The 22,003-nt window shown below is 44.6% G+C and overlaps 1 protein-coding gene across 2 annotated transcripts; it reads right to left on the bottom strand.

The window, feature by feature from the left end:
* Positions 1-1,054: 1,054 nt before the first annotated feature.
* LOC119658716 lies at positions 1,055-21,796 on the bottom strand. Of its 2 annotated transcripts, none has more exons than XM_038066335.1 (5): positions 21,364-21,796; positions 5,236-5,516; positions 5,050-5,177; positions 4,873-4,987; positions 1,055-2,265 (listed from the first exon to the last, which is right to left on the bottom strand). In XM_038066335.1, the coding sequence occupies exons 1-5, from the start codon at positions 21,405-21,407 to the stop codon at positions 2,114-2,116; spliced, it is 720 nt and encodes a 239-aa protein (XP_037922263.1). In that variant the 5' UTR covers positions 21,408-21,796; the 3' UTR covers positions 1,055-2,113. The 2 variants fall into 2 exon arrangements, with proteins under 2 accessions (XP_037922263.1, XP_037922264.1); XM_038066336.1 differs by lacking the exon at positions 21,364-21,796 and adding an exon at positions 20,370-20,643.
* Positions 21,797-22,003: the final 207 nt, after the last annotated feature.

Genomic DNA, 22,003 nt, shown 5'->3' with positions numbered 1-22,003 from the left:
TTTGTGCCATTTGCACCAACTGTCCTCGCCTGCTGGACAATTTTGATGCTGAGGATTTTCGTCTGTAGAACATTTATGGAAGAAAGTTGCCCAAATTTCTTGCTTCATTCCTTCTATCGAATTTGCGTGTCGACAAATAGCTAGCCCAAAAAATGTAGTGAGGTCATTAATAACCTTATCAGTCAGTTTTCCACCAATGCCTTTGTGATTCTTCTTTGCATTTCTAAGCCGCGTTCCCATTCTTTTCTCGACATGTCCTACGCATTTCTTTTTTACTACCACGTATATTTTATTATTTGCAGAATTACCGGAGAAAACTCCAGCAAAATCCAATATACAATATACAAAACTTGTCGCAATTCGAACATCCATGTTCATGCTTGCTAAAAGTGTCTTTGCTGATGTTGATGTGAAGTCCTTTTTCTTCTCTGATAAGTATCGATTCCCATGAAATACTCGTTTTCTAGTGCGAGCGTGACGTTGAACGTTAAAGAGATCTCCCTTCGTACGATCCATTTAAAAAAATCATTGAACACACAAACAGCACAATACTTACAACAAAATATAACTGAGTATAGCTTGAAAGCCTTTCAGTGCTCACTCTAGACTGGATTATCCTTTTTATTCCAAACAGCAAATAAGTTTAGACAATTGATTGGTTTTCCATCTTTTTATATTTATACCCGTGTTCGAATTTATAAGGCTCAGGTAAAAAACTAACAGGTAAAAAAAGATTCAATGCTCTTTCTCATGGAGTACTCTAGCCGCGGCTGCAGACTCCTTACCTGTTTAACACTGTAATTTCTGAACGACTCGGAGTATCGGAAAATCCCTTTGCCCACATATTCTCCACTATATATAGATACAATTCATGCAAAAAAAATCGATTTCTCCAACCTGACACACGGGATGACCCCCTTAATCGGCTTCACGGCAATAGATACTGCATGCATTTCCGCCATCTACCTTAAGAAAAAATCATGGACCATGAGGAGGACTACAATGACTCTAGACGCTCAGGATCAAAACATTATTCCACATAACTAATTAAAAATACTTCATTCATTACCATTCAGTTTATTTGTCAATAGAAATTTGTACAGGAATGTTACACTTTATTCTTCTCTTACTGTGCTTCTTCAAAAAGATAAAACAATTGTTAACTTTCATTTCCTTCAAATATTTGCTGTATTATCTTATTCAAGGCAGCTTATAGACCCATCCTCGACACGTTTCCCTATCTTTGTGGGCATTCTAATACACCTAATGCTTTTTTCTTTTATTAAAAATCTACGCACGTAACCATAAAACATTTGTATAAAAAAGAGTCTTTCAAAAAATCTTGTACAAAACTTTCATTCGTTAAATATTACGAAAATGGACGGAATATATTGTACCACAGATTGTTTTGATTCCATTCGATTTAGTTGAGAAGTATAAATTTTATGATAATTATTGTAAATGGACGGAATATTACTGTTTACATTTTACTCGTTTTTGAAAAGTAATAAAATTGCGGTCAGTGAATTTCCCAAAGACGCACTCGTTGTTGCTTTGTTAATGTATCTTATTCGCCGAGATACGGAAAGCCTTTATTTGCTCATTAGTTTCATACTTTGCTGAGGAGACTATGCTTCAATTTCATTATCTTTACAATCAATGTTGTGCGAGCAATGAGCCAACAGGCAATGAGAAACTGTAGCCTTGAAAACAACTAGCCAAAGTGGGCGAACAGAAAGGAGCACTCTTTTGAAAATTCACTTGTAGCGAATCGAATGTGCGTGGTTCAAAAGAATCGTATAAAGTCTTGGAGGCAACATTTCAACAATGTATATGTACAGCAAAGAGATTCTTCTTCCTATCAATTCTTTACCAAATATTAGTCTAACATTAATAAAACAAAAACTACATTCTAGTTCGGCATTACATTAAAGAAGGTAAATGAAATTATATAAAATAAAATGATGGTTTATGTCTGTCCTAATATTAAAAAACAAAATCTTCGGAATGCAATGTCCAATTAGACCGGATATCACTTGGAATGTGATAACGTTTGACTTTGGATTGCTTTTTGATTTTCTACGTGATAGTAAATGGTTCAATGTAAATCCTATCACGCCTTCGTTTCGCGTTCAAGTTCAAACCTCGTTTGTGACTCTTTGAACTGCTCCCGTTTTCTCCGTTGAACATGGCTTTCTGTAAGGAAAAGGGTGGACGCCACAATGCACATTACAGAGCCAACTACTGCCATACCAAACGACCAACCTGAGAAAAAGAAATATTTCCATCATATTATAATGCTTTGCTAAAAGAGTGAACAAGAATTTCATTTAAAATTTAGAAGTAAAAGAAGTATGACCATCGCAGCCGACCCGCCGTCGGAAACAAGGAAACGAGTAACATTTATTATTTATTCTTTTGGCATGGATTCACAGTAATTTAAGGCCTTGACTTTGAAGCACTATCCCTGTGGCTCTGAAGATTCGAGCCGACTGGACTCTGCCTCCCTGCTCTCACACCAACAGTCACGGTCTTAGGAGTTTGTGGCATCAAAACGGCGCACCAAAGCGCTAATTGGGCTCCTCGGAGCGGATACTGATACCTACCTACCAATCTAGGCGAGCGAGCCCCGCTACTGAATGCGACAACGACTAAAAAAGAAGTTGTCTCTCAAAGAATAATTATGCAGAACTCCAATTGATTGACCTCGTTATCAACAACATGTGGCTTTGCATTTGGTTTCATTTTAAATATATATAAACTCGAATTAATGAAGACAAGACGAAGTACATGGTGGCAACGTCAGCGCCAATACCAAAAGAACGAACAACATCGAATCGCACTGGTCAAACGAAAACAATGAAGATAGGAGACTACAACTTTGAGACCTATGAAAATTTCTCCTATCTAGGGTCGAAAATCACAACCGATAACGGTTGTTGGCTGCCAACAGAGCTTATTTCAGCTTACAAAAACTGTTTCGCTCGAAACCCACCAGAGGGTCGAAGCTCTTACTGTACAAGACAGTGGTGCTCCGAGGTAGAGGGGAGGAAGACGGGGCGGCAACCCTGTCGGCTGAACCAAAACCAAGTGGCCCAGAAGAACCTCCACGAGGTGGCACCGGGAAACGCTGTATCACATTGGCTTGCCGATCGTGATGCAGTAGGCGAATGCTTCGAGGCCTAGCAAGGGCGATCAGACCCGAGTCTGCACGGGGACTCATCTGAAGTGGCTTCGGTCACGAAACCTTACCAGAGGTATACTGGTACCATGGGAACCGGGGTAGCCCCTGGACTCTTATACTTCAGGAGAAATCCTGTCGTATCTGAGTACAGCTCGGTTGTTTGCGGTTGGCCCCCTCGTGGGAATTTCATGGAGGCTGTGGTTGTGCTCAAGCGAGAAGGGACCTTCGGGCCTCGACGTGGCGTTGCGTATCAACTCGGGTGCCGTACTCCATAGTTCGGTAGAGATTTAGGTAATTCTTGCATCCACCAGTATGAATGCTAAGCCATGCACTTGGTATAGACTGGTACCGTTGTTTGCTCGTCGCAGCGGGGCTCTGATTGTGGTCACAAAATCAATCCTGTCCTAAGAAGACCGTGGGAAATTCCTACGTTAAACGATAAGCCGTCCCGTAAGGGAGAGGGGTGCGGCCGCGAGGCTTGGGTACTCTCAATGGCTAAAGTGCAGTAGAACACAAGGCTTGTACAAGACAGTGATCTTGCCAGTCCTCATGTATTCCTTGACTTGAGTTCTAAGCAAGAAGAATTGCGAACTCTTGGCCGCATTCGAGAGAAGAATCCTCTGAAGAATTTTTGACCCCCTACATGAGGATGGACGATTCCGCAACCTACATAACGACGAAATCTATGAGGGAACCACGACCGATGGGCGGGTCACTTAATCCGTATAGATGAGGATGATCCAGCCCGGAAAGTCTATAAAGGCAATAACTTCTTCTTTGCCCATCTACTTACTTTTAAGGCGTCCAATCCATTAGATAGCTTCTCATATTTCTAAAACTTGCAAAATTATCAATAATTTTCTAAATAATATTTCTTTTCCAGTATTTTTCGAACCAACGGACATGCGAATCGCTGATAAACCTTACACGCTGCCAAGATCGTTGACGAATCAAATCAAATTCATCTCACCTAATATTTATGAGTTGCAGAAAATCGCGCAAGTACTCAACACCGGAACCGAAATCAACGAAATTAACATGACATCTAATGCTGATATATTGCGAACAGCAAAGAACCTCGCCAGATCCGTAATCGAACACTTCGATACAATTATTGTCACCTTGGGACCACTAGGTGTTCTGATCGCCAGTAAATCCACAACTAAACCGATATTTAACAATCAACAGCAATACTCAATAGAACGGGGGCCAGTCAAGTACCGCCACTACTTAGCTCCCAAGCTCGACAATCTCGTGAACGTTTCAGGAGCGGGAGACAGCTTCACGAGTGGATTTATCTCTGCAATGCTGTCAGGGGCGACGGAAGATACTTGTGTGGCCATTGCATTCCAAGCAGCACAATGTGCCCTCAAGTCAGAGAGTGCAGTTCCTGATAAATATTTTCAAGGAGACGAAGAAAAGCAAAAATGGTATGCGATGAGAGCAACTGCAGAAGAGCTTACTGAGGAATGAGTTGATGCAGCATCGTTTTGAAGTTTATATCTTGGTTTGTATTTTCAGATCTTTTAATCAAGAATAAAGTAAGCAGTTTCAGGTGCAATTTTGTGGTTTGAGGTTTTACAAGGTCATAGTCATAGAAAGATTACAACACATCGTTTTTGCATTTTTCCCGGGAACACACCAGGCTGGAAGACCCTGAAATTATCAACATACCTAAATGTACTTACCAAACCAATTGTTTGAATGATTAGGCATCCAATTGTGCGTGTTACCGAAGCAAGCGAACACAATAACCGCAATTGCCCCTGACACTCCAGACGTTAAAAGAATGAAACCAATTACCTGGAAAACAAATTTTTATATTAAGAAACTCTGTGTGCGTGGGACCTTGCACAAAGACATACCGTAATCAACAATACAAAGTGCTTTTGATCTGGACCCGCACAGAGGAAAAACAGCAGCACCAGAATTAATGAAACCAGAACGCCAACAAGACAAAGGGTAAAGAAAAATTGTGTGGCGATCATGAAAGCTGAAAGAGATACAAACATTGATAGTCAATATTAACAAATATTCCACAGAATACCAACCTGGCAATAGAAAACCCCGTATCTCATCATACCCGGTGGTAAATGGATCATATATCCATCGACATCCTACAAAGAATCTTCGCTGACTATCATCATTCACATCCGGTAACGACCGGAAGCAATGCACCCATAATCCCAACTTGTCCAATTTTGCACCAGTTATCCGATAGTCGCTTACCAACCAACTGTGGGTACCAAAGGCTAAAACAACAGCAACTAAAGCGATGACAAACACTCCAACTCCACAATTCCCGGCAAGCGTTCTGCGCTTCATCTTAACTCTGCAAATACAAATTGAATCCTCAAAGTAAAAATCAGTTGTGACTCCCAGCCGTATTCATCGCAGTCAATCATACAATAGGCATGTGCGTAATTTCTCACGTATTATGTGTGATATCGCAATATGTCATGCTAATGTGCGAAAATGTCTGTTGTTAGAAGCGTTTCGACCCTTTTACAATCAATCAATTTTTTTTCTTTCTTTTTCCCAATTTGCAATTTGCGAAGTTCCGCGAAAGCAACAAGAAATATCGCGTGCTCTCAAATGATTTATTGGATAAGGAGCTAACGACACAACGTTATTGAAATATTTTGAGGTGATGCATGTCAGGAAACAAGTAAAGTAGAGCGAAAAAATGAAGAAATTAGCAGAGTTCGTATGTATAGCATACAGACGTAAGAGTTCTGAATCAATTTTCACGATTTCTTTTTCTCTTTCTTCAGCCTTTGTTCCGTTCACAAGGAGGGTCGGCTCATCGTGATCGGCGTCGCCATTTGACCCTATCAAATGCCTCATCTGGATGCAATCTCGAGGCTTTTAATTCTCATCCAACGTATGAAGCCACTGTTTTTGTTGTTTTGGCCGACCTTTTTGTCTTTTTCCATCGACTTCGATGTTCGGACCAATCTTGGCAAGTGAATTCTCGTTAGCGCGAATTACGTGACCATACCATCGAAGACGCCTCTCTCGCAACTTTTCCACGATCGATGCAACCCCGTAACGATCACGGATATCCTCATTTCGGATGTGATCAAAACGTGTCACGCCACTAGCCCAACGTAACATCTTCGTCTCCATTACCGCATGACGCCGTTCATTATCTCTTATAGTCGGGCAACACTCAGAACCATAGAGAGCGACAGGACGGACGAAATTGCGGTAAATTTTAGATTTGAGACGTTCGTTGATCACAAAGAACACTAGTTGTGGAACGCCACTTCATCCAGGTTGCGTTAATGCGTGAAGCAATATCATAGCGCAGTTCTCCATTGGCTGATAGCGTTGACACGAGGTATTTAAATCGCTGTTCTGGGCACGTCACTGCCGCTGACAGTGATTGCGCCTCTTTCGTGGGGATCGGTCGTCAAAAATTCATTTTTATTCAGATTCAATCTGAGATCGTGTTGCAAGAGGCGAGCACTCCATTTTTGGACAAGTTGCTCGAGATCATTTTTGCTATTAGATGCTAGGAGAACATCATCTGCATAAAGCAGTGTATAGGGCGCTGGACGTTGGATGTCCCGTATGACAGTGTCCACAACAAGAACAAAGAGGAGTGATGAGAGGGCGCTTCCTTGATGAACACCAACAGAAACACGAAGCGGTTTTGATACACCCGGCACACTTCGAGCTTTACTTTTCTGATCGTGGTAGAGGAATTGAACCCAGCGCCCGAGTTGTTCTGGCACTAAGTGTTGTCGAAAAGCATACCAGATGAGTTCGTGTGGCACATGGTCAAACGCTTTCTATAGATCCAGAAATGCAATGTACAGAGGGCGATGTTTCTCACGATGTTTCTCCATGAGTAACCGCGCGGCGTGTATTGCGTCAGTAGTTCCATAGTTCTTGACAAATCCGGCTTGATTACCGGTTATTTCGACGATTTCACGGTTGTCAAAAACGCGTTCAAAAATCTTCATTGTATGGAGTAATCGGATCGGACCGTAATTTGAACATTCTGCTGGACAACCTTTCTTTTTCCATATTGGAACTGTGGTACTTCCTTGCCAATCAAATGGTGTTTACGGAGGCCAAGGAGGACGAAATGCAAGGACCGCGACCACGACGGATCGTTGCGAGCCATTAGAGCGGCCTTCAACGTCCTGTGCCAACGATCCAGCATACCATTGGAATGTGGATGGTATGCAAAAGCCCTTTGCTGTTAAAAGCCAAGGAGCTTCCCTAACTCCGTGATGGTGACGGCTGGAACACCAAAGCCCGGAATCCATTCTCGACAGAGGGCATCGGCACATGATTGCGCCATAATGTCAGACAGAGGTATTGCTCCAGGCTACAGCGTAAACCTGTTGATGATTGTGAGGCAATACTTGAATCCATGCGAATCTCGCAAAAGGCCGATGATGTCAAGATGGATGGTGTGTAAGCGTTTGGTTGACCGAGGGAACAATACTTCTTTTCGAACTGTGTACTGTACTTTTTACTATGTTGTCGCCTGGTCAAGGGAGTTCTTTGTATACCGAGGTGCTGTCAAAATAGTGAGTTTACACGCGGTTGCTAATTTTCTTGGGCATAGCTCGCTGTTCATCAAAATTGTACTGAAAAAACGACTCTTCCGTGCTCCGGCGCCAATGTGCAAACAATAAATTCGCGAAAGTTCGGTGGCCCTGGGTATGGTTTCTTCATGTGCGTGAGTAATCTTGCCGAGCGGCGACGTCACTACTGACGGGCTGCCATAAATTTAAACGTCACAGTCACCGTCGGATCAATTGCGGACGAAAAGACACTTTCTAAAATTCATTGTGCAATATTCTCGTGGCTTCTTCAAACCAATAAAGGCGTTTGAGACGAGAAATGAAAGTCGAATTATCAGATAACGTTTCGGACGCGTCGTAAAATAGCGAAAATAGTCAGCATTCATCGGATGTGATCGCTGCAAGCGCTCCCAGTAGGACGACATTAATGCCATATGTAGCTGGTTTTGTACTACCAATCGTGCCAAGTAACTTCCGGGATAGTCATCATAATAATAGCATGGGATCATCGGGGTCTCTATCCCAATCTTCGTGGCAAACGCCACTATCTCATGAAGGAAATTCGTTTTATTTTTTTTCACATTAAAACTCAAATTATTCTTGAAATTAAAATTTGAATTAAATACAAGGAAAACCGTGAATGGCAGTGACAAAATTCAATCCTGGTGTAAATGCATGAATTAGATGCAACCGTGAATTGTGTCACTTCTATGACGACCCAGCAGAATCGGTGGTGATAAAACTACGAAAATTGCAGTGGACCGGTCACGTTGAACGAATGGACGCCAAGCGAACACCTAACAGGGTATTCAAAGGCACTGTGGAGTACCGAACAGCAGAGTTTCACGAATCGACCACGTGACGATAGCACCTTCGACAAAATTTTATTCGAAGAGTCGTCATCCATCAGCGAGTAAAGACGTACAAGCGACCTGCGGGGAATTTAGGAACGACCCGAGATGACTGGCTGTAAACGATTTTTCACGGACATATTGAGTTTACCCTTGTGAATTACAGTTGTGATGATACTTTTCATTTTATTTATTTATTTAATGAGGACAATACACAGAAAACAAATTCTTTATTACATATTGTCCTCAGAGGGAGGAGCGAGTGAATGGCTTATTTTACGCTTAAAGCATTGTAGGACCGACAAAGCCTCGGGATCGGAGAGCGGAAGTAAATCTCGAGCTCTGTGAAGGATACATCAAAAATGTCCGCACTACGTGTGTTATGAGACAAGACGATACGGAAAATAATATCCAAGTTGGCGGAGCAGTCCATTAGACAACTGCAGAGTTTGAAAAGAGTACACATGTCAAGGAAGATACGGCGTTGCTGTAGGGAGGAGAGACTGAGGGTGTGGAGTCGTAACGGATAATCAACCCGTGGAAGATTCTTTTTGTAAAAGAGGATCCGGATGAAGTTGCGTTGTACAACTTCAAAAGCGCAGCAGTCACGGATGCGGAAGGGTGACCAGACTACACAGCAATATTCAAGGATGTTTCTGACAAGGGAATTGAAGAGTGTTAAGAAGGGCTGGATTGAGATAAAGTCGGAGGAAGAACGTAGGATAAAACCAGACATTTTGGAAGCTCTATTGATGATGTCAACGAAGTGGAAATTGAAACGAAGTTTCAACGTCTTGGAAGGACTTTCCACGTCTTGGAAGGAGGTTAGTAGTAAAAGGGATTGCCCACTAAGAGAATAGGAAAAGGATGTTGGGGAGTGTTTAAGCGAATAGCGCATCCAGTGGCATTTGTTGACATTCAGTGTTAGCTTGTTGACCGAACACCAACGGACTAAATTATCAAGGTTGGACTGTAAGAGAGCACCGTCCAACCGAGACGAAACAGAGGCAAACATTTTAAGGTCGTCTGCGTAAAGCAAACACAGGTAGGTGAAGATGGAGGCGAGGTTATTGATAAAAAACAGGAAGAACACCAGAGGAAGGAGAGAAGGAACCATATGAATGACCATGAAAAAAAACTTTACAGGAACGGTATGAGAGATAGGAGGAAAGCCAGGAGATGATTGAGGAAGGGAAGTCTAGTAATGAAAGTTTAGAGAAGAGAATGTTGTGGTCAACGGTATCAAAGGCTTTGGAGAAATCGGTATAAATAGCATGTATTTCCTGTCGTGAATTCAAGCATTTAGCAACAAAGTTGGTAAAGGCCAAAAGGTTTGAAGCCGTTGATCTATGTTTCCCGAAATCATGCTGCTCTTTGACAATAAGGTGACCGAAGTGCGTGATCAACCAGGCGTTGACGTATCTTTCCAGGATTTTGGAGCAAGAGGAGAGAAGAGAAGGGGGGGGGGGGGGGGGTTTAAGGTACCGCGGACTTCAACAACACATCGCGCCATCAGGAAAAACTCTGCCTAAAACTAAGGCGGACAGGAAGGACGGAGCACCAAAAGAGAAAGTGGGGAGACGAAGACGGACTAAACCGCCAACTTTGCTTATTAAGCTGACGGAGGGCAAGACTTTTGCGGAAGTCCTCAGCGAAATCCGTTACAAGATTAAACCCGGAGCAGAAGAGTCTTCCATTCGTAAAACGAAGGGTGGTGGAGTCTTAGTCGAACTAGGCCCGAAGACTATAAATAAAGTCACGTTCTGTGAAGCAGTCAAGGGGCTTCTGGGAGAAAAAGCTTTGGTTTCCAGCCTGGAACCCATGTGTTCTTTGGAAATCCGAAACCTTCACTGTCTCACGAAAAAGAACGAGGTAGAAGAAGCCATCAAATGCGAACGCCCGGAGGTAACCAATGCCCGGATTGGTATCACCTCCGCGAACTCCCGAGGCCAAAAACTCGCTGTGGTGGAAGTTTCCGAGCTATCCGCGAGGAAGCTTCTAAACAGCGGGAAAATAAGAATTGGTTAGATAGTGTGTAGGATACGAATCCGGGCCGCCCCAACCAAATGTTACAGATGTTTGGATTATGGGCACACATCTGCAAACTGTCGGGGATCTGACAGAAGAGCAACATGCCGTAAATGCGGTCAAGCAGGCCATAAAGCAAACACCTGCAATGAAAAGGAAAGCTGCGACCTATGCAGGGACCGTGGCGCGATTGATGAGAGCGCTGCGCACACTGCGGGATCGGGGCGGTGTCCAGTTTTCAGAGCAGAACTGGAAAGAGCTAGGACACGGTCAACATGATTCGCATCCTACAAATCAATATGCACCGGAGTGCAACCGCTCACGAGTTGCTAGCGCAGTTGGCTGTGGAGACCAAAGCTGATTTAGTACTCATCAGTGAGCAGTACCAAAACAAGGGTCCAGTTTCACGGCACCCTGACATATCAAGTACCGCTGCCATCTGGGTTCGGGACGGCACCCTCCTTAGGGTTCTTGCCCAAGGCCGAGGGGACGGCTTTGTCTGGATTCGGTGTTCAGGGATAACGTTTTTTAGTGTCTATCTTACGCCGAATGAGACGATGCCGGACTTTCGTCGGAGGCTTGATGCCTTGGAGGACGCTATCTTAGGCACGGATGGGCGGATCCTGGTCGGGGGTGACGTCCATGCTAGGGCTCTTGAATGGGACATGCCTCACACAGATTCCAGAGGGAAACGAATTCTGGAAATGGCGGCGAGAACAGAACTGGTAGTTCTAAACACCAGATCCACCCGCCCGGGCTGCGAGGGAAGCATTCCAGACGTAACCTTCGCGTCGGAATCATTGGTGTCGTTGGTGGACGGGTGGCGAGTTCTGGAAGACTTCTCGGCAAGTGACCAGCAATACATTGCTTTCGAAGTGGTGGACACAAACTCTCGGTTTGCGCCACTCCGGGGATCTTTCTGTGCATGGAACATCGCGAAAGTGAACACCGGGAAGTTTGTCGAAACTCTCGGAACAAGTGGGGCCACGGTGGAGGGTAATCCTGGGGGCGGTGGCGCCGCAGCTGAAACTGTCGTAAATTCAGTTATGAACCTGATAACGACGGTCTGCGGAGCCTCCGTGCCCAGGAAGACATCGAGGCGCGGCAAACCTTCCATGTATTGGTGGACAGTGGAAATCGCAAAGCTCCGGAAGGAGTGTCACAGGCTCCGCCGCTTAACACAACATCTAGGCGACCGGGAGGAGGCATGTACCATAATGATGGAGTACAAATAAGCCAAAAGGAGACTCCGCAGCGCAATAAACAAGAGCAAAGCTCGCTGCTGGCAAGATCTAGTCGACGAGGTGAATGAAGATCCGTGGGGACTCGGTTACAAACTGGTAACCCGAAAAATCGGGACTCTGCGGAAACCCTGTTCACTTAAGGCCGAGCAGATGGACCGCATTGTAAGGGCACTCTTCCCTGCGCACCCGGCATGTGATGATGACGTCGGCGCGGAAAGCGCAGAGGACTGTCCATTTTTCTCTATAAGAGTTGGAACAGGCAGTCCTCTCTATGAAAAACAAGAAGGCGCCAGGGCCCGATGGTATTGCAGCAGAGGTATACAAACTGGTATTCCAACACCAGCCAGACCTACTGCTCGGCGCATTCAACGCTTGCCTGAAAGAGCGCATTTTCCCTGCTCGTTGGAAGGTTGTAAGGCTTACACTGATCCATAAAGGGAAAGGCGACCCCGAATTGCCGCTTCCATACCGCCCACTATGTATGCTTGACACTGCTGGGAAAGTGCTTGAAAAGCTCATCAGAAATAGACTCGCTGAAGCGATACGCGCTGCCGGAGATTTATCTCCCCGGCATTTTGGTTTTAGAGCAGGGAGATCGACAATTGATGCTGTCATGCAAGTCGTGGGCGCCGTTCGACGAGCAGAGGCACATAGCCGCCGAACTTGACGGGTGGTGCTCCTCGTAACACTTGACATCAGAAACGCCTTTAATACCGTAAGGTGGAAAGACATTCTAGGCACACTAGACAATACTTTCAACGTGCTCTATGAAACACTAGAGGGTCAAAGGTGGATGGAGGTCACGTCGGGGGTAGCACAGAGATCCATCCTAGGGCCGGACGCTACCTATGACAGTCTACTTAAAATCGACATGCCAGAAGAGTCGCGCCTGGTCGGCTATGCAGATGATGTCGCAGCGCTTGTTGCTGGACGCACAGTCGAACAGGCGCAAAGCAGACTGGGCATATTGATGCGACGGGTAAGCGGATGGATGACTACTCATGGTTTCAACCTTTCACTGGAAAAAACCGAAGTAGTCATCCTGACTAAAAAGAGAATTCCGACCCTGCGTCCCATATCGTTCGGCAAGTCGATAATCGAATCAAAATCAGCGGTAAAGTACCTCGGGTTGACTCTTGACTCAAAGATGAGCTTTTCCGAACAAATCAAAGCAGCGGCGAACAAGGCTGCAGCTGGAGTTTCGGCGTTAAGTAGACTAATGGCAAACATTGGGGGTCCTACGTCTAACAGGCGACGTCTCCTGATGAGTTCAACGCAGTCTGTCCTGCTCTACGGCGCAGAGATTTGGGCTGGCGCTCTTAACAAGGAGGTATATCGTTAACGCCTCGCGCAAGTACAGAGACGGGGAACTTTGCGGGTGGCGTCTGCGTACCGCACTGTCTCTGAACCGGCCGTGACGGTGATCGCGAGAGTGATCCCCGTTGCCCTTCTTGCTAAGGAGCGTCAGGTCATATACAAGCGCAAGGGAGATGAGCCAAGAAAGGTGGTTACTCGCGAAGAACGGCAACACACTCTAGACGAGTGGTAGCTCTCGTGGCAAAATGAAACTAGAGGCAGATGGACTGCGCGGCTCATCGGCAACTTAGGTGCGTGGCTGAATCGGAAGCATGGTGAGACTGACTATTTCCTAACCCAATTTTTAAGTGGGCATGGAAGTTTTCAGTCTTATCTGCACAAGATTGGAAAGGTGCGTTCTCCGGATTGTGTGTTTTGCAATGGAGTTGTGGACGACGTCCACCACACCTTTTTTCTTGTGGAAGGTGGGATGAGGTTCGTCGGCAGCTCTATTTAAACACAGGGGATCTCTCTCCAGACAACATTGTCGAAGAGATGCTGAGGACTGCTGACAGGTGGAATCGTGTTGCCCATTACGTTCGGGCGCTTCTCGTTGCTAAGAAGATAGAACTCGTCCGGTGGAGGAGCCGGATGGCAGGGAGTTCCTTGAACTGACAGTTCCCTTCCTCCTCTCCCCTCCGTTGGTGAAAGGAATTCCCTGATTTGAAGGCTCCGTAAGGCGAGAGAGTTCGGGGACTAGCCCGAAGTAATGTGACAAACGGTTCCAGGCTAGCTCTCTGACGATGGGGAGGTGTTTAGTTGGTAGTCCGACGACGTACCGAATCGGGAGTCCAACACTATGTGTGTAAATGCATTCAACTACCCCACCCCCAAAAAAAAAAATGACGGTGTCCATAACAAGAACAAAGAAGAGTAGGTGAGAGGGCGATTCTATAGATCCAGAAATGCAATGTAAAGAGGGCGATGCTGAACTACCTTTCTGTTTCCATATTGCAATTGTGGTACTTCCTTGCCAATCACATAGTGTTCTACTTTCCTGAATAACGCGATTAAAGAATTCACTGAGCCTCAGCTCTTCTCTTTCCAGAGCTCAGATGCGATTTCGTTGATTTCATTCGTTTTATTGCCTCCTCGACTTCAGTTGCGCTGACAGGCTGAACTGCTCCAAATGTCGGCAATGATTGTGGAAGTGAAGGATGAGCAAATTCTTCAGTTCACGGCTCGACGGTTGGTAAGCCAAGTACCGTTTTTGTTGTTCGATATCCTGTGTGCGCTCGTTTCGGCTTTTGGCAAGTCGATACAGATCTCTCTCCCCATTCCGAATGTCCAGTTTATCGTAAAGATTTTTGTAATGGTCTGCTCGAGTGACAGCGGACACGGACCTTCATTTCAACATCGTCATTCCAAAGCCAAGTATCTCGGTTGATGTACCGCTTACCTGGCTTGGTGACCCCAATGGTAACAGTGTGTATGGTGGGGGAGAAGCTACAGCTTCTGAGCACTCAGGCCGTGTTGGCCCATTGTACTCAGTACCCAATGGTAACAGAGGCCGCTTTGTGGATCGTGTCTTTCATTTGATTCCACAATTCTTCCACATTGGGTATGGTTCGCGTAAGTGAGATCATTTCTTCTTTTCACCATTTCTGAGATACAAAAGTACTTTCCCGAATGGAATAGTTTTGATACACGGGAGAACCTCCGACTTAGTTAAACACAGAAAAAAAACACAAAAATATATAGATAATTTAGAAAACAACATCAATTCTAGGAAAATATCTACTGAACCAAACGACTACCAATTCTGATATTTCTGTGGTAAGTTTTAGTGTAATTGGAATCTCGGAATCAGCATCCTTTAGCTTATTTAGCTGTTCAGTGACGACGATAAGAGATTCATTTCCTGGTATGCAGCGTACTTCCGCTTTGCCTACCTAACTCGCTCAACACTTCTATTTCCCTCCTTATAATTCTCTATTTGCCATCATTCAATCATTTTAAAATATTAATCCAAAAAACGATCATCTTTATTGTCTATATTCACAATTTTACCTAAAAACCCTATAACTTCTTTAATATACTAAAAAACCCTAAATACATTTAAACAACATAGAAAAAAAATTGAAAAAAAAAATTTATTCGTCTTTGTTGTTTTTGTTTACCTATAATTGTAAATTATGTGGCATATTACGAAATGCAGTTCTACCGCGTGTTTCTGGCTAAAGAGAAGCATTGCGCATGCCTACCCAGATTGAGCTCTAGCGATTGAAAAACCCGTTCAAGAGCAACAGTTGAAAGGAGGACATTGTGAGAGCGGAATGGAACATTTTGAAACGTTCTCATATTGCAATAGATAGGAGAGATTGAGGCAAAGTGGTTAATTTTCGAAATCAATAATCTGCATTATCTCTCGATCGATAACAGTTACCAAGTTGAAATTTCTACTGTAGGAGGCTTTTGGTACCAAGAATGATTGACGAAAGTTCTAAACCGTTCCCTGGAAAATTGGGGTGTAAATAGTCCAAAGTATATTTTGACAGTGGTGTTGGGCATATATCATATTTTGCCACGAATTTCACTAAAAGTAAGTTTATAAGCTAATTTAGGGATGGTAAACACGAATATAATGGACTATTCTATGCATTCGTACGTATATTGTATGTATTTGCCATCGTTGCCAAAAAAGTGCCGGGAATAAAGGTGAAAGTAGGAAATATTGTTGTTTCTTATATCTAAATCGGTTTTGTTGTTATGTCGATTTTATTTTTTTTTTTTTTGGGTTTTATTTTATTATAGAGACACATAAACGTTCACGCCCCTACAGAGAAGACTGCAGAGTGGGAGAAGGATATCTTCTACGAGGCAGTAGAACGAAACCTCGAATTCAGGCGATATGTTCGCTCCCATAGCTTACACCAAAATACAAATGATAACGGACTGCGGATCATGTAATTAGCAGTATCACACGAAATGGCTGTTGGAAGTACTTGGTTTGCGCGGAGAGCGGTCCACAAACATACGTGGGCCTCTCCAGACGGGACCGCTTTCAACCAAATTGATCACGTGTTGATCGAACGCCGCCACCTCTCAGCCTTGACGAATGTCAGAAGGAATAGGGGGGCCAATATAGACTCGGATCACAACACCACCCACAATCCCCGATGACAATCAGGTGAGAGTTAACACTGAAGCCATCCACAAAATAGCCCCCCGCGGCACCTATAAGAGGGAAATGGATGCCACAATATCCGCAGTCAACAGAGATCCTGGAGATGAAGCATCAACAAATGATCTTCACAATCACCTGAAGAACGTTATCATAAATACGGCCACAAACATATTATACTTGGCCCCAGCTGCAAAAAGAGGCGGAACGGCTGGTTTGAGGGTGAATGTAAGCTAGCAACGCAACGGAAGAATGCTGCATACCGAGCAACCGCACCAAGCGACGAAGTTTTACCAACAAGTCAGCAGGATGAAGCCTTACACATCTCGATGTTCATCCTGCCGAGACAAAGAGGGAAATCTGATTTCCGACAGAACGAGCAGATTGGAGCGATGGGTTGAGTACTTTGATGAGCTACTGAACAACCAGAATATCGGCGAGTTGGAGGTCCCGCCAACTGAAGACGACGGACAAATACTGCCACCACCAATTATAGGAGAAACAGTCCATGCAATTCATCGGCTTAAAAATCATAAGTCGCCAGGAACCGATGGAATTACGGCCGAATTGGTTAAATATGGAGGCGACCAATTACACCAAGTGGTTCATCAAATTGTGATCAAGGTGTGGGACAGCGAATCAATGCCTGACGACTGGCAATGAGGCATTCTCATACATAAAAAAGGAGATATCACGCAGGGCAGCAATTATAGAAGTATCACGTTGCTAAGTACTATCTATAAGATATTCTCCACTATCTTGCTAGGCCGGATAGCCCCATACGCCCAGAACATCATTGGTCCATACCAAAGAGGCTTCACTCCAGGCAAATCAGCAACAAATCAAGATTTTCTCTCTGCGGCAATCGATGGAAAAACTGTTGGAATATAGACATCAGTTGCACCATCTTTTCATCGCCCTTAAAGCCGTCTAACCAGGGTAAAACTGTACACTTCCATGAGAGAATTCGGTATCCCGGCAAAATGTATAAGACTGACTAGGCTGACCCTGACCAATGTGCGAGGCCAGATAAAAGCAGCGGGACCACTCTCAAGACCATTCGACATCAACAACGGTCTACGACAAGGAGATGCCCTATCATGCGTCCTCTTTAACCTGGCCCTCGAGAAAGTAATCCGTGATGCTGAAGTAAATGCAAGAGGTACGATCCTCTTTAAGTCCACCCAACTACTGGCCTATGCTGACGATATCGACATCATTGGAAGAACGACCCGAGACGTACAAACTGCCTTCATCCAGATCGAGCAGGCGGCGCGAGATCTTGGGCTGCACATCAATGAAGACAAGACAACGTCTTACCATAGGGTCAAAGCTCTTACCGTACAAGACAATGATCTTGCCAGTCCTCATGTATTCCTCGGAGACTTGGGTTCTTAGCAAAAGGAATTGCGAACTCTTGGAATCCTCCGAAGAATTTTTGGCCCTCTATATGAGGATGGACGATTCCGTAGCCTACATAACGACGAAATCTATGAGCGATACCACGACCGGTTGTGCTTGTGGATAAAATCCGGCTCAACAAGTTGCGGTGGGCGGGTCACTTAATTCGTATAGATGAGGATGATCCCGCCCGCAAAGTCTATAAGGGCAACATCTATGGTAGAAAAAGAAGACGAGGCAGGCCCTGCCTGAGAAGGAGCGATGGCGTAGGTCACGACGCCAAACAGCTTTTAGGTATATCGAATTGGTGGACCTCGGTGCAAAACCGGGATGTCTAGAGTTCCTTATTAAGGCAGGCCTAAACTGGATGCCGGTTGTTACGCCATTGATGATGATGATATTGAGTTTACTCTTGTGAATTACAGTTGTGATGATACTTTTCATTTTATTTATTTATTCATTTATTTAATGAGGGCAATACATAGAAAGCAAATTCCTTATTACATATTGCCCTCAGAGGGAGGAGCAAGTGAATGCTGTAGGGAGGGGATATTGAGGGTGCGGAATCGTGACGCATAATCAATCCGTGGAAGGTTCTTTTCGTAAAAAAGAGTCCGGGTGAATTTGCACTGTACAACTTCAAGAGTGTGGCAGTCAGGAATGCGGAAGGGGGACAGATTACAGAGAAATATTCAAGGATGTTTCTGACAAAGGAATTGCAGAGTTTTAAAAAGGGATGGTTGAGGTAAAGTCGGAGGAGGAACGTAGGATAAAACCAGACATTTTAGAAACTCTATTGATGATGTCAACGAAGTGGGAAATGAAACGAAGTTTGTCGTCGAATATTACACCCAGGTCTTTGAAGGAGGTCAGTAGTGAAAGGGATTGTCCACTGAGAGAATAGGAAAAGGATGTTGGGGAGGGTTTAAGCGAATAGCGCATCAAGTGGCATTTGTTGATATTCAGTGTTAGCTTGTTGACCGAACACCAACGGACTAAATTATCAAGGTTGGTCTGTAAGAGAGCACAGTCCAACAGAGACGAAACAGAGGCAAACAATTTAAGGTCGTCTGCGTAAAGCAAATACGAGCAGATGAGGATGGAGGCGAGGTCATTGATAAAAAATAGGAAGAGTAGCGGGCCAAGTATAGAGCCTTGGGGATCACCAGAGGAAGGAGAGGGCCAAGTATAGAGCCTTGGGGAACAGCAGAGGAAGGAGAGAAGGAACGAGATAAGTAACTTTGAAAAGAAACTTTGCAGGAACGGTATGAGAGATAGGAGGAAAGCCAGGAGATGACTGAGGGAGGGAAGGTCTAGTAATGAAAGTTTAGAGAAGAGAATGTTGTGGTCAACGGTATCAAAGGCTTTGGAGAAATCGGCATAAATAGCATGTACTTCCTGTCGTGAATTCAAGCATTTAGCAACAAAGTTGGTAAAGGCCAAAAGGTTTGAAGCCGTTGATCTATGTTTCACGAAACCATGCTGCTCTTTGACAATGAAGTGACCGAAGTGCGCGATCAATCAGTCGTTGACGTATCTTTCCAGGATTTTGGAGCAAGAAGAGAGAAGAGAAATGGGGCGGTAGTTCGCAGCAAGGGAAGGGTCTTCGCTCTTGAGGATAGGGATGATAAGGGCCTCTTTCCAGAGACGGGGAAAGTAGCATTCATCTAGACTTTTGTTGTTGATCCTACCCAGGGAGAGGGAAATGTGTTTTCTACAGTTAAGGAGGAAGAGATTAGGAAGCCCATCGGGGCCAGGTCCGACATTGGGGTCAAGATTACCAAAGAGGAACTCAACCAAGGAAGGCGTAAGGAGAGGAATGGCTAGAGATTCGGAGGAGTCTGCAGTTATGAGAGGTGTAGAGGGTGGAGGGCTCGAGGGAGAAAACACTGAAGAGAAGTAGGTGCAGAGAAGGTCGCAGAATTGTTGTGGGAGTTGGCAGTGGAGTCAGCGAAGCTGATAGAAGAAGGGAGAGATTGAGTTGTATCACGAGAGTTGCGAGCGTGAGACCAAAAGGGTTTTAAGTTACCGCGGGCAAGGGCGGCTTCGACGCTCAATAGGTACCTTTTACGCGCTTTTCTGACCATCGACTTCACAGTAGAGCGTATAGCCTTAAAGTGAGCAAGGCCGGCGTCATTCTTAGAACCCCGAAACTTCTTCCGCAGTGTATGTTTCAAGTGAATGTTAATAAGAATTTCTGTTGTGAACCAAGTTGGGTACGAACGTAGGCACCTTGTGAAATACATAAACCACACGAGTTTTAATCTCAAGTCCCCACAGCACACCTGAAGGACACCGCCTAGTGAGAAAGCCACGTAAGCAGTAGGGGAAATCAGTGGACGAGGCCAGTAAAATGCACGCGATCGATGGATCGAGATGGAGGAAGTCTATCCTGGAGGCCAAGAGTCGCCTTTTTGGCCTGTCGCGCCACTAAAGAACAGAGCTCCGTCCTGGTTAATCAAGAAGCAGAGCAATACACCACAACTAATCAAAACTTACCCCTAAATGAACGCAATAAATTTACAAATCCCCAAAATGATACTAACTTCCAAACAAGAAACTTAATCAATTATCGCACATTTTATCCTCCCTTTCCCATGTCCTAGTTACAAACTTCCCCCTAATATCTACACGCACCATTAAATATTAAACTCGCGGCTGATTCCCTCCAAAACTTCATGCATCAATGGCCTTTCCGCATTCAAAGCAAACTTTCCTCGTACCCTCACACTTCACAGGACACATTGGGGTGCTAAAAATCGTACTCTCCCCCAAAACACGTTGGTAACAAGGTGAACCCGATTTAACTGCGATTGTTTAGGGAACGGTCGCATGCGAACCACTCAAGACTTCAATGAATTCAATTTGCGGCCGAACAACGTGCAGCGGAGAAAGACTCGACACTGCGGGCGCAGAAAAGGCTAACGCGTGATGAGGGTAGGAACTAGAATTTTATTACGAAACGTTCGCCCAGAGAACCGGGACATGGTAAGGTAAAGTCAAGGAGAAGTGCAGGCCGTAATTACTACCGCCAGGTGAGGCGGAACAATACAACAATGGGCGAGCGATGGGAAACTTGTGTTTCGCAATAGACGTTCTGGTAGCTTATCGGAACTCGGTCAATGTTCGCTGCTTGAGCAGTAGATAAACTCGAGTTTTGCCTGGAATGAGTCGAAATGCTGAAAACGTGCCAGACATGGTCCAAATAGTTCAAATACTTTTCGCATGACGCCTCAAATGGCTTCAGTGGATAGAGCGGCGTCCGAGGATACTTTGTAAGGTTTCCTTGCATTCAAAGGGAGTTGGCGCCTTTGAGGAAGGTAAAGAGGGTCCACAGGATTCTTGAGTGCCGCTCTAGACGGTAACGCTAACGAATAGCACCTACACCCACAGAAATGACATTTCAAAACAACAATACGAGATAACAGCACGCTCGGAGCAACACCCACTTGACGCATGCAAGCCAAACAATTAGCGATTCGTAATGACTAAATCACAATCCAACCAACATTTGAATGATTCACGACTCGAAACCTCCACCAAGCATTCACAAACAATTCAACCGTAACGGGCACTCAAGAAACTTAAACTTTCTGAAGAAATTACACGAAAATTCTAGGATCAAACTTACACTTTCTTGGCACGCCCAGAAATCAACTCGGAATCTGGTCTCATCTGCACGACTATGGACTGTGTTGACGCGTTCCAAGTGTCCGGCGACGTACCGAAGCGGGGACAAGGGAGCACGCTCGTTGACACTTCTCGCTAAATGGGGGGATGGGTGGTAGCTTGCGGGCTTCAACGTAAACACAAACACTATCAACTGTGGATTCCACAAGTGAGAGAAGATGACATTTCCGGAAAATCAGAGATTTCTGGTGGTTTATAATTAAACCTGGCTTGGATTATCACCGAGTATGACGTTTGCGAGGGAGTTCTTATCGGAACACTTCAACAGGAAGTTAGCACCTGTTTCTTGGAAAGTTTACAGTTAAATATTCCATTCATATTTCAGAAATTGACAGTTCACCGAATATAAACAATCTTAGAACAAGCGAGAGAGCAGTATTGGTTAGACCCACAATCAGGATTACAACCTTAAAGACAAAAAATTGTGCATCTCTCCTCGGTTTTATAAAGAGTGCAGTTTTGGAAATGGATACATTTCATTGCAAAATGTCAGTCGTAATTTCGCATGCGTGCCTACTTTTGTAGAAATTGAGATTTTTCCTTTTACAAGTTTTATTTTCTCAAATTTCAAAAATATCACA

The sequence above is a fragment of the Hermetia illucens genome, chromosome 6 (genome assembly GCF_905115235.1).
Source record: "Hermetia illucens chromosome 6, iHerIll2.2.curated.20191125, whole genome shotgun sequence".
Lineage (NCBI taxonomy): Eukaryota > Metazoa > Arthropoda > Insecta > Diptera > Stratiomyidae > Hermetia > Hermetia illucens.
Note: the sequence above shows the minus strand (reverse complement) of the source record. Positions and strands in the feature narration are given on the sequence as shown.

Bases quoted from the DNA above. Each gene is read 5' to 3' on its own strand.
- LOC119658716 (XM_038066335.1), bottom strand. From the start codon at position 21,407: ATGAGACCAGATTCCGAGTTGATTTCTGGGCGTGCCAAGAAAGT. The intron at 5,517-21,363 runs GTAAGTTTGATC...TTGTATTTGCAG, and splicing joins TCTGGGCGTGCCAAGAAAGT to AGTTAAGATGAAGCGCAGAA. The intron at 5,178-5,235 runs GTTGGTATTCTG...TATCTCTTTCAG, and splicing joins ACGGGGTTTTCTATTGCCAG to CTTTCATGATCGCCACACAA.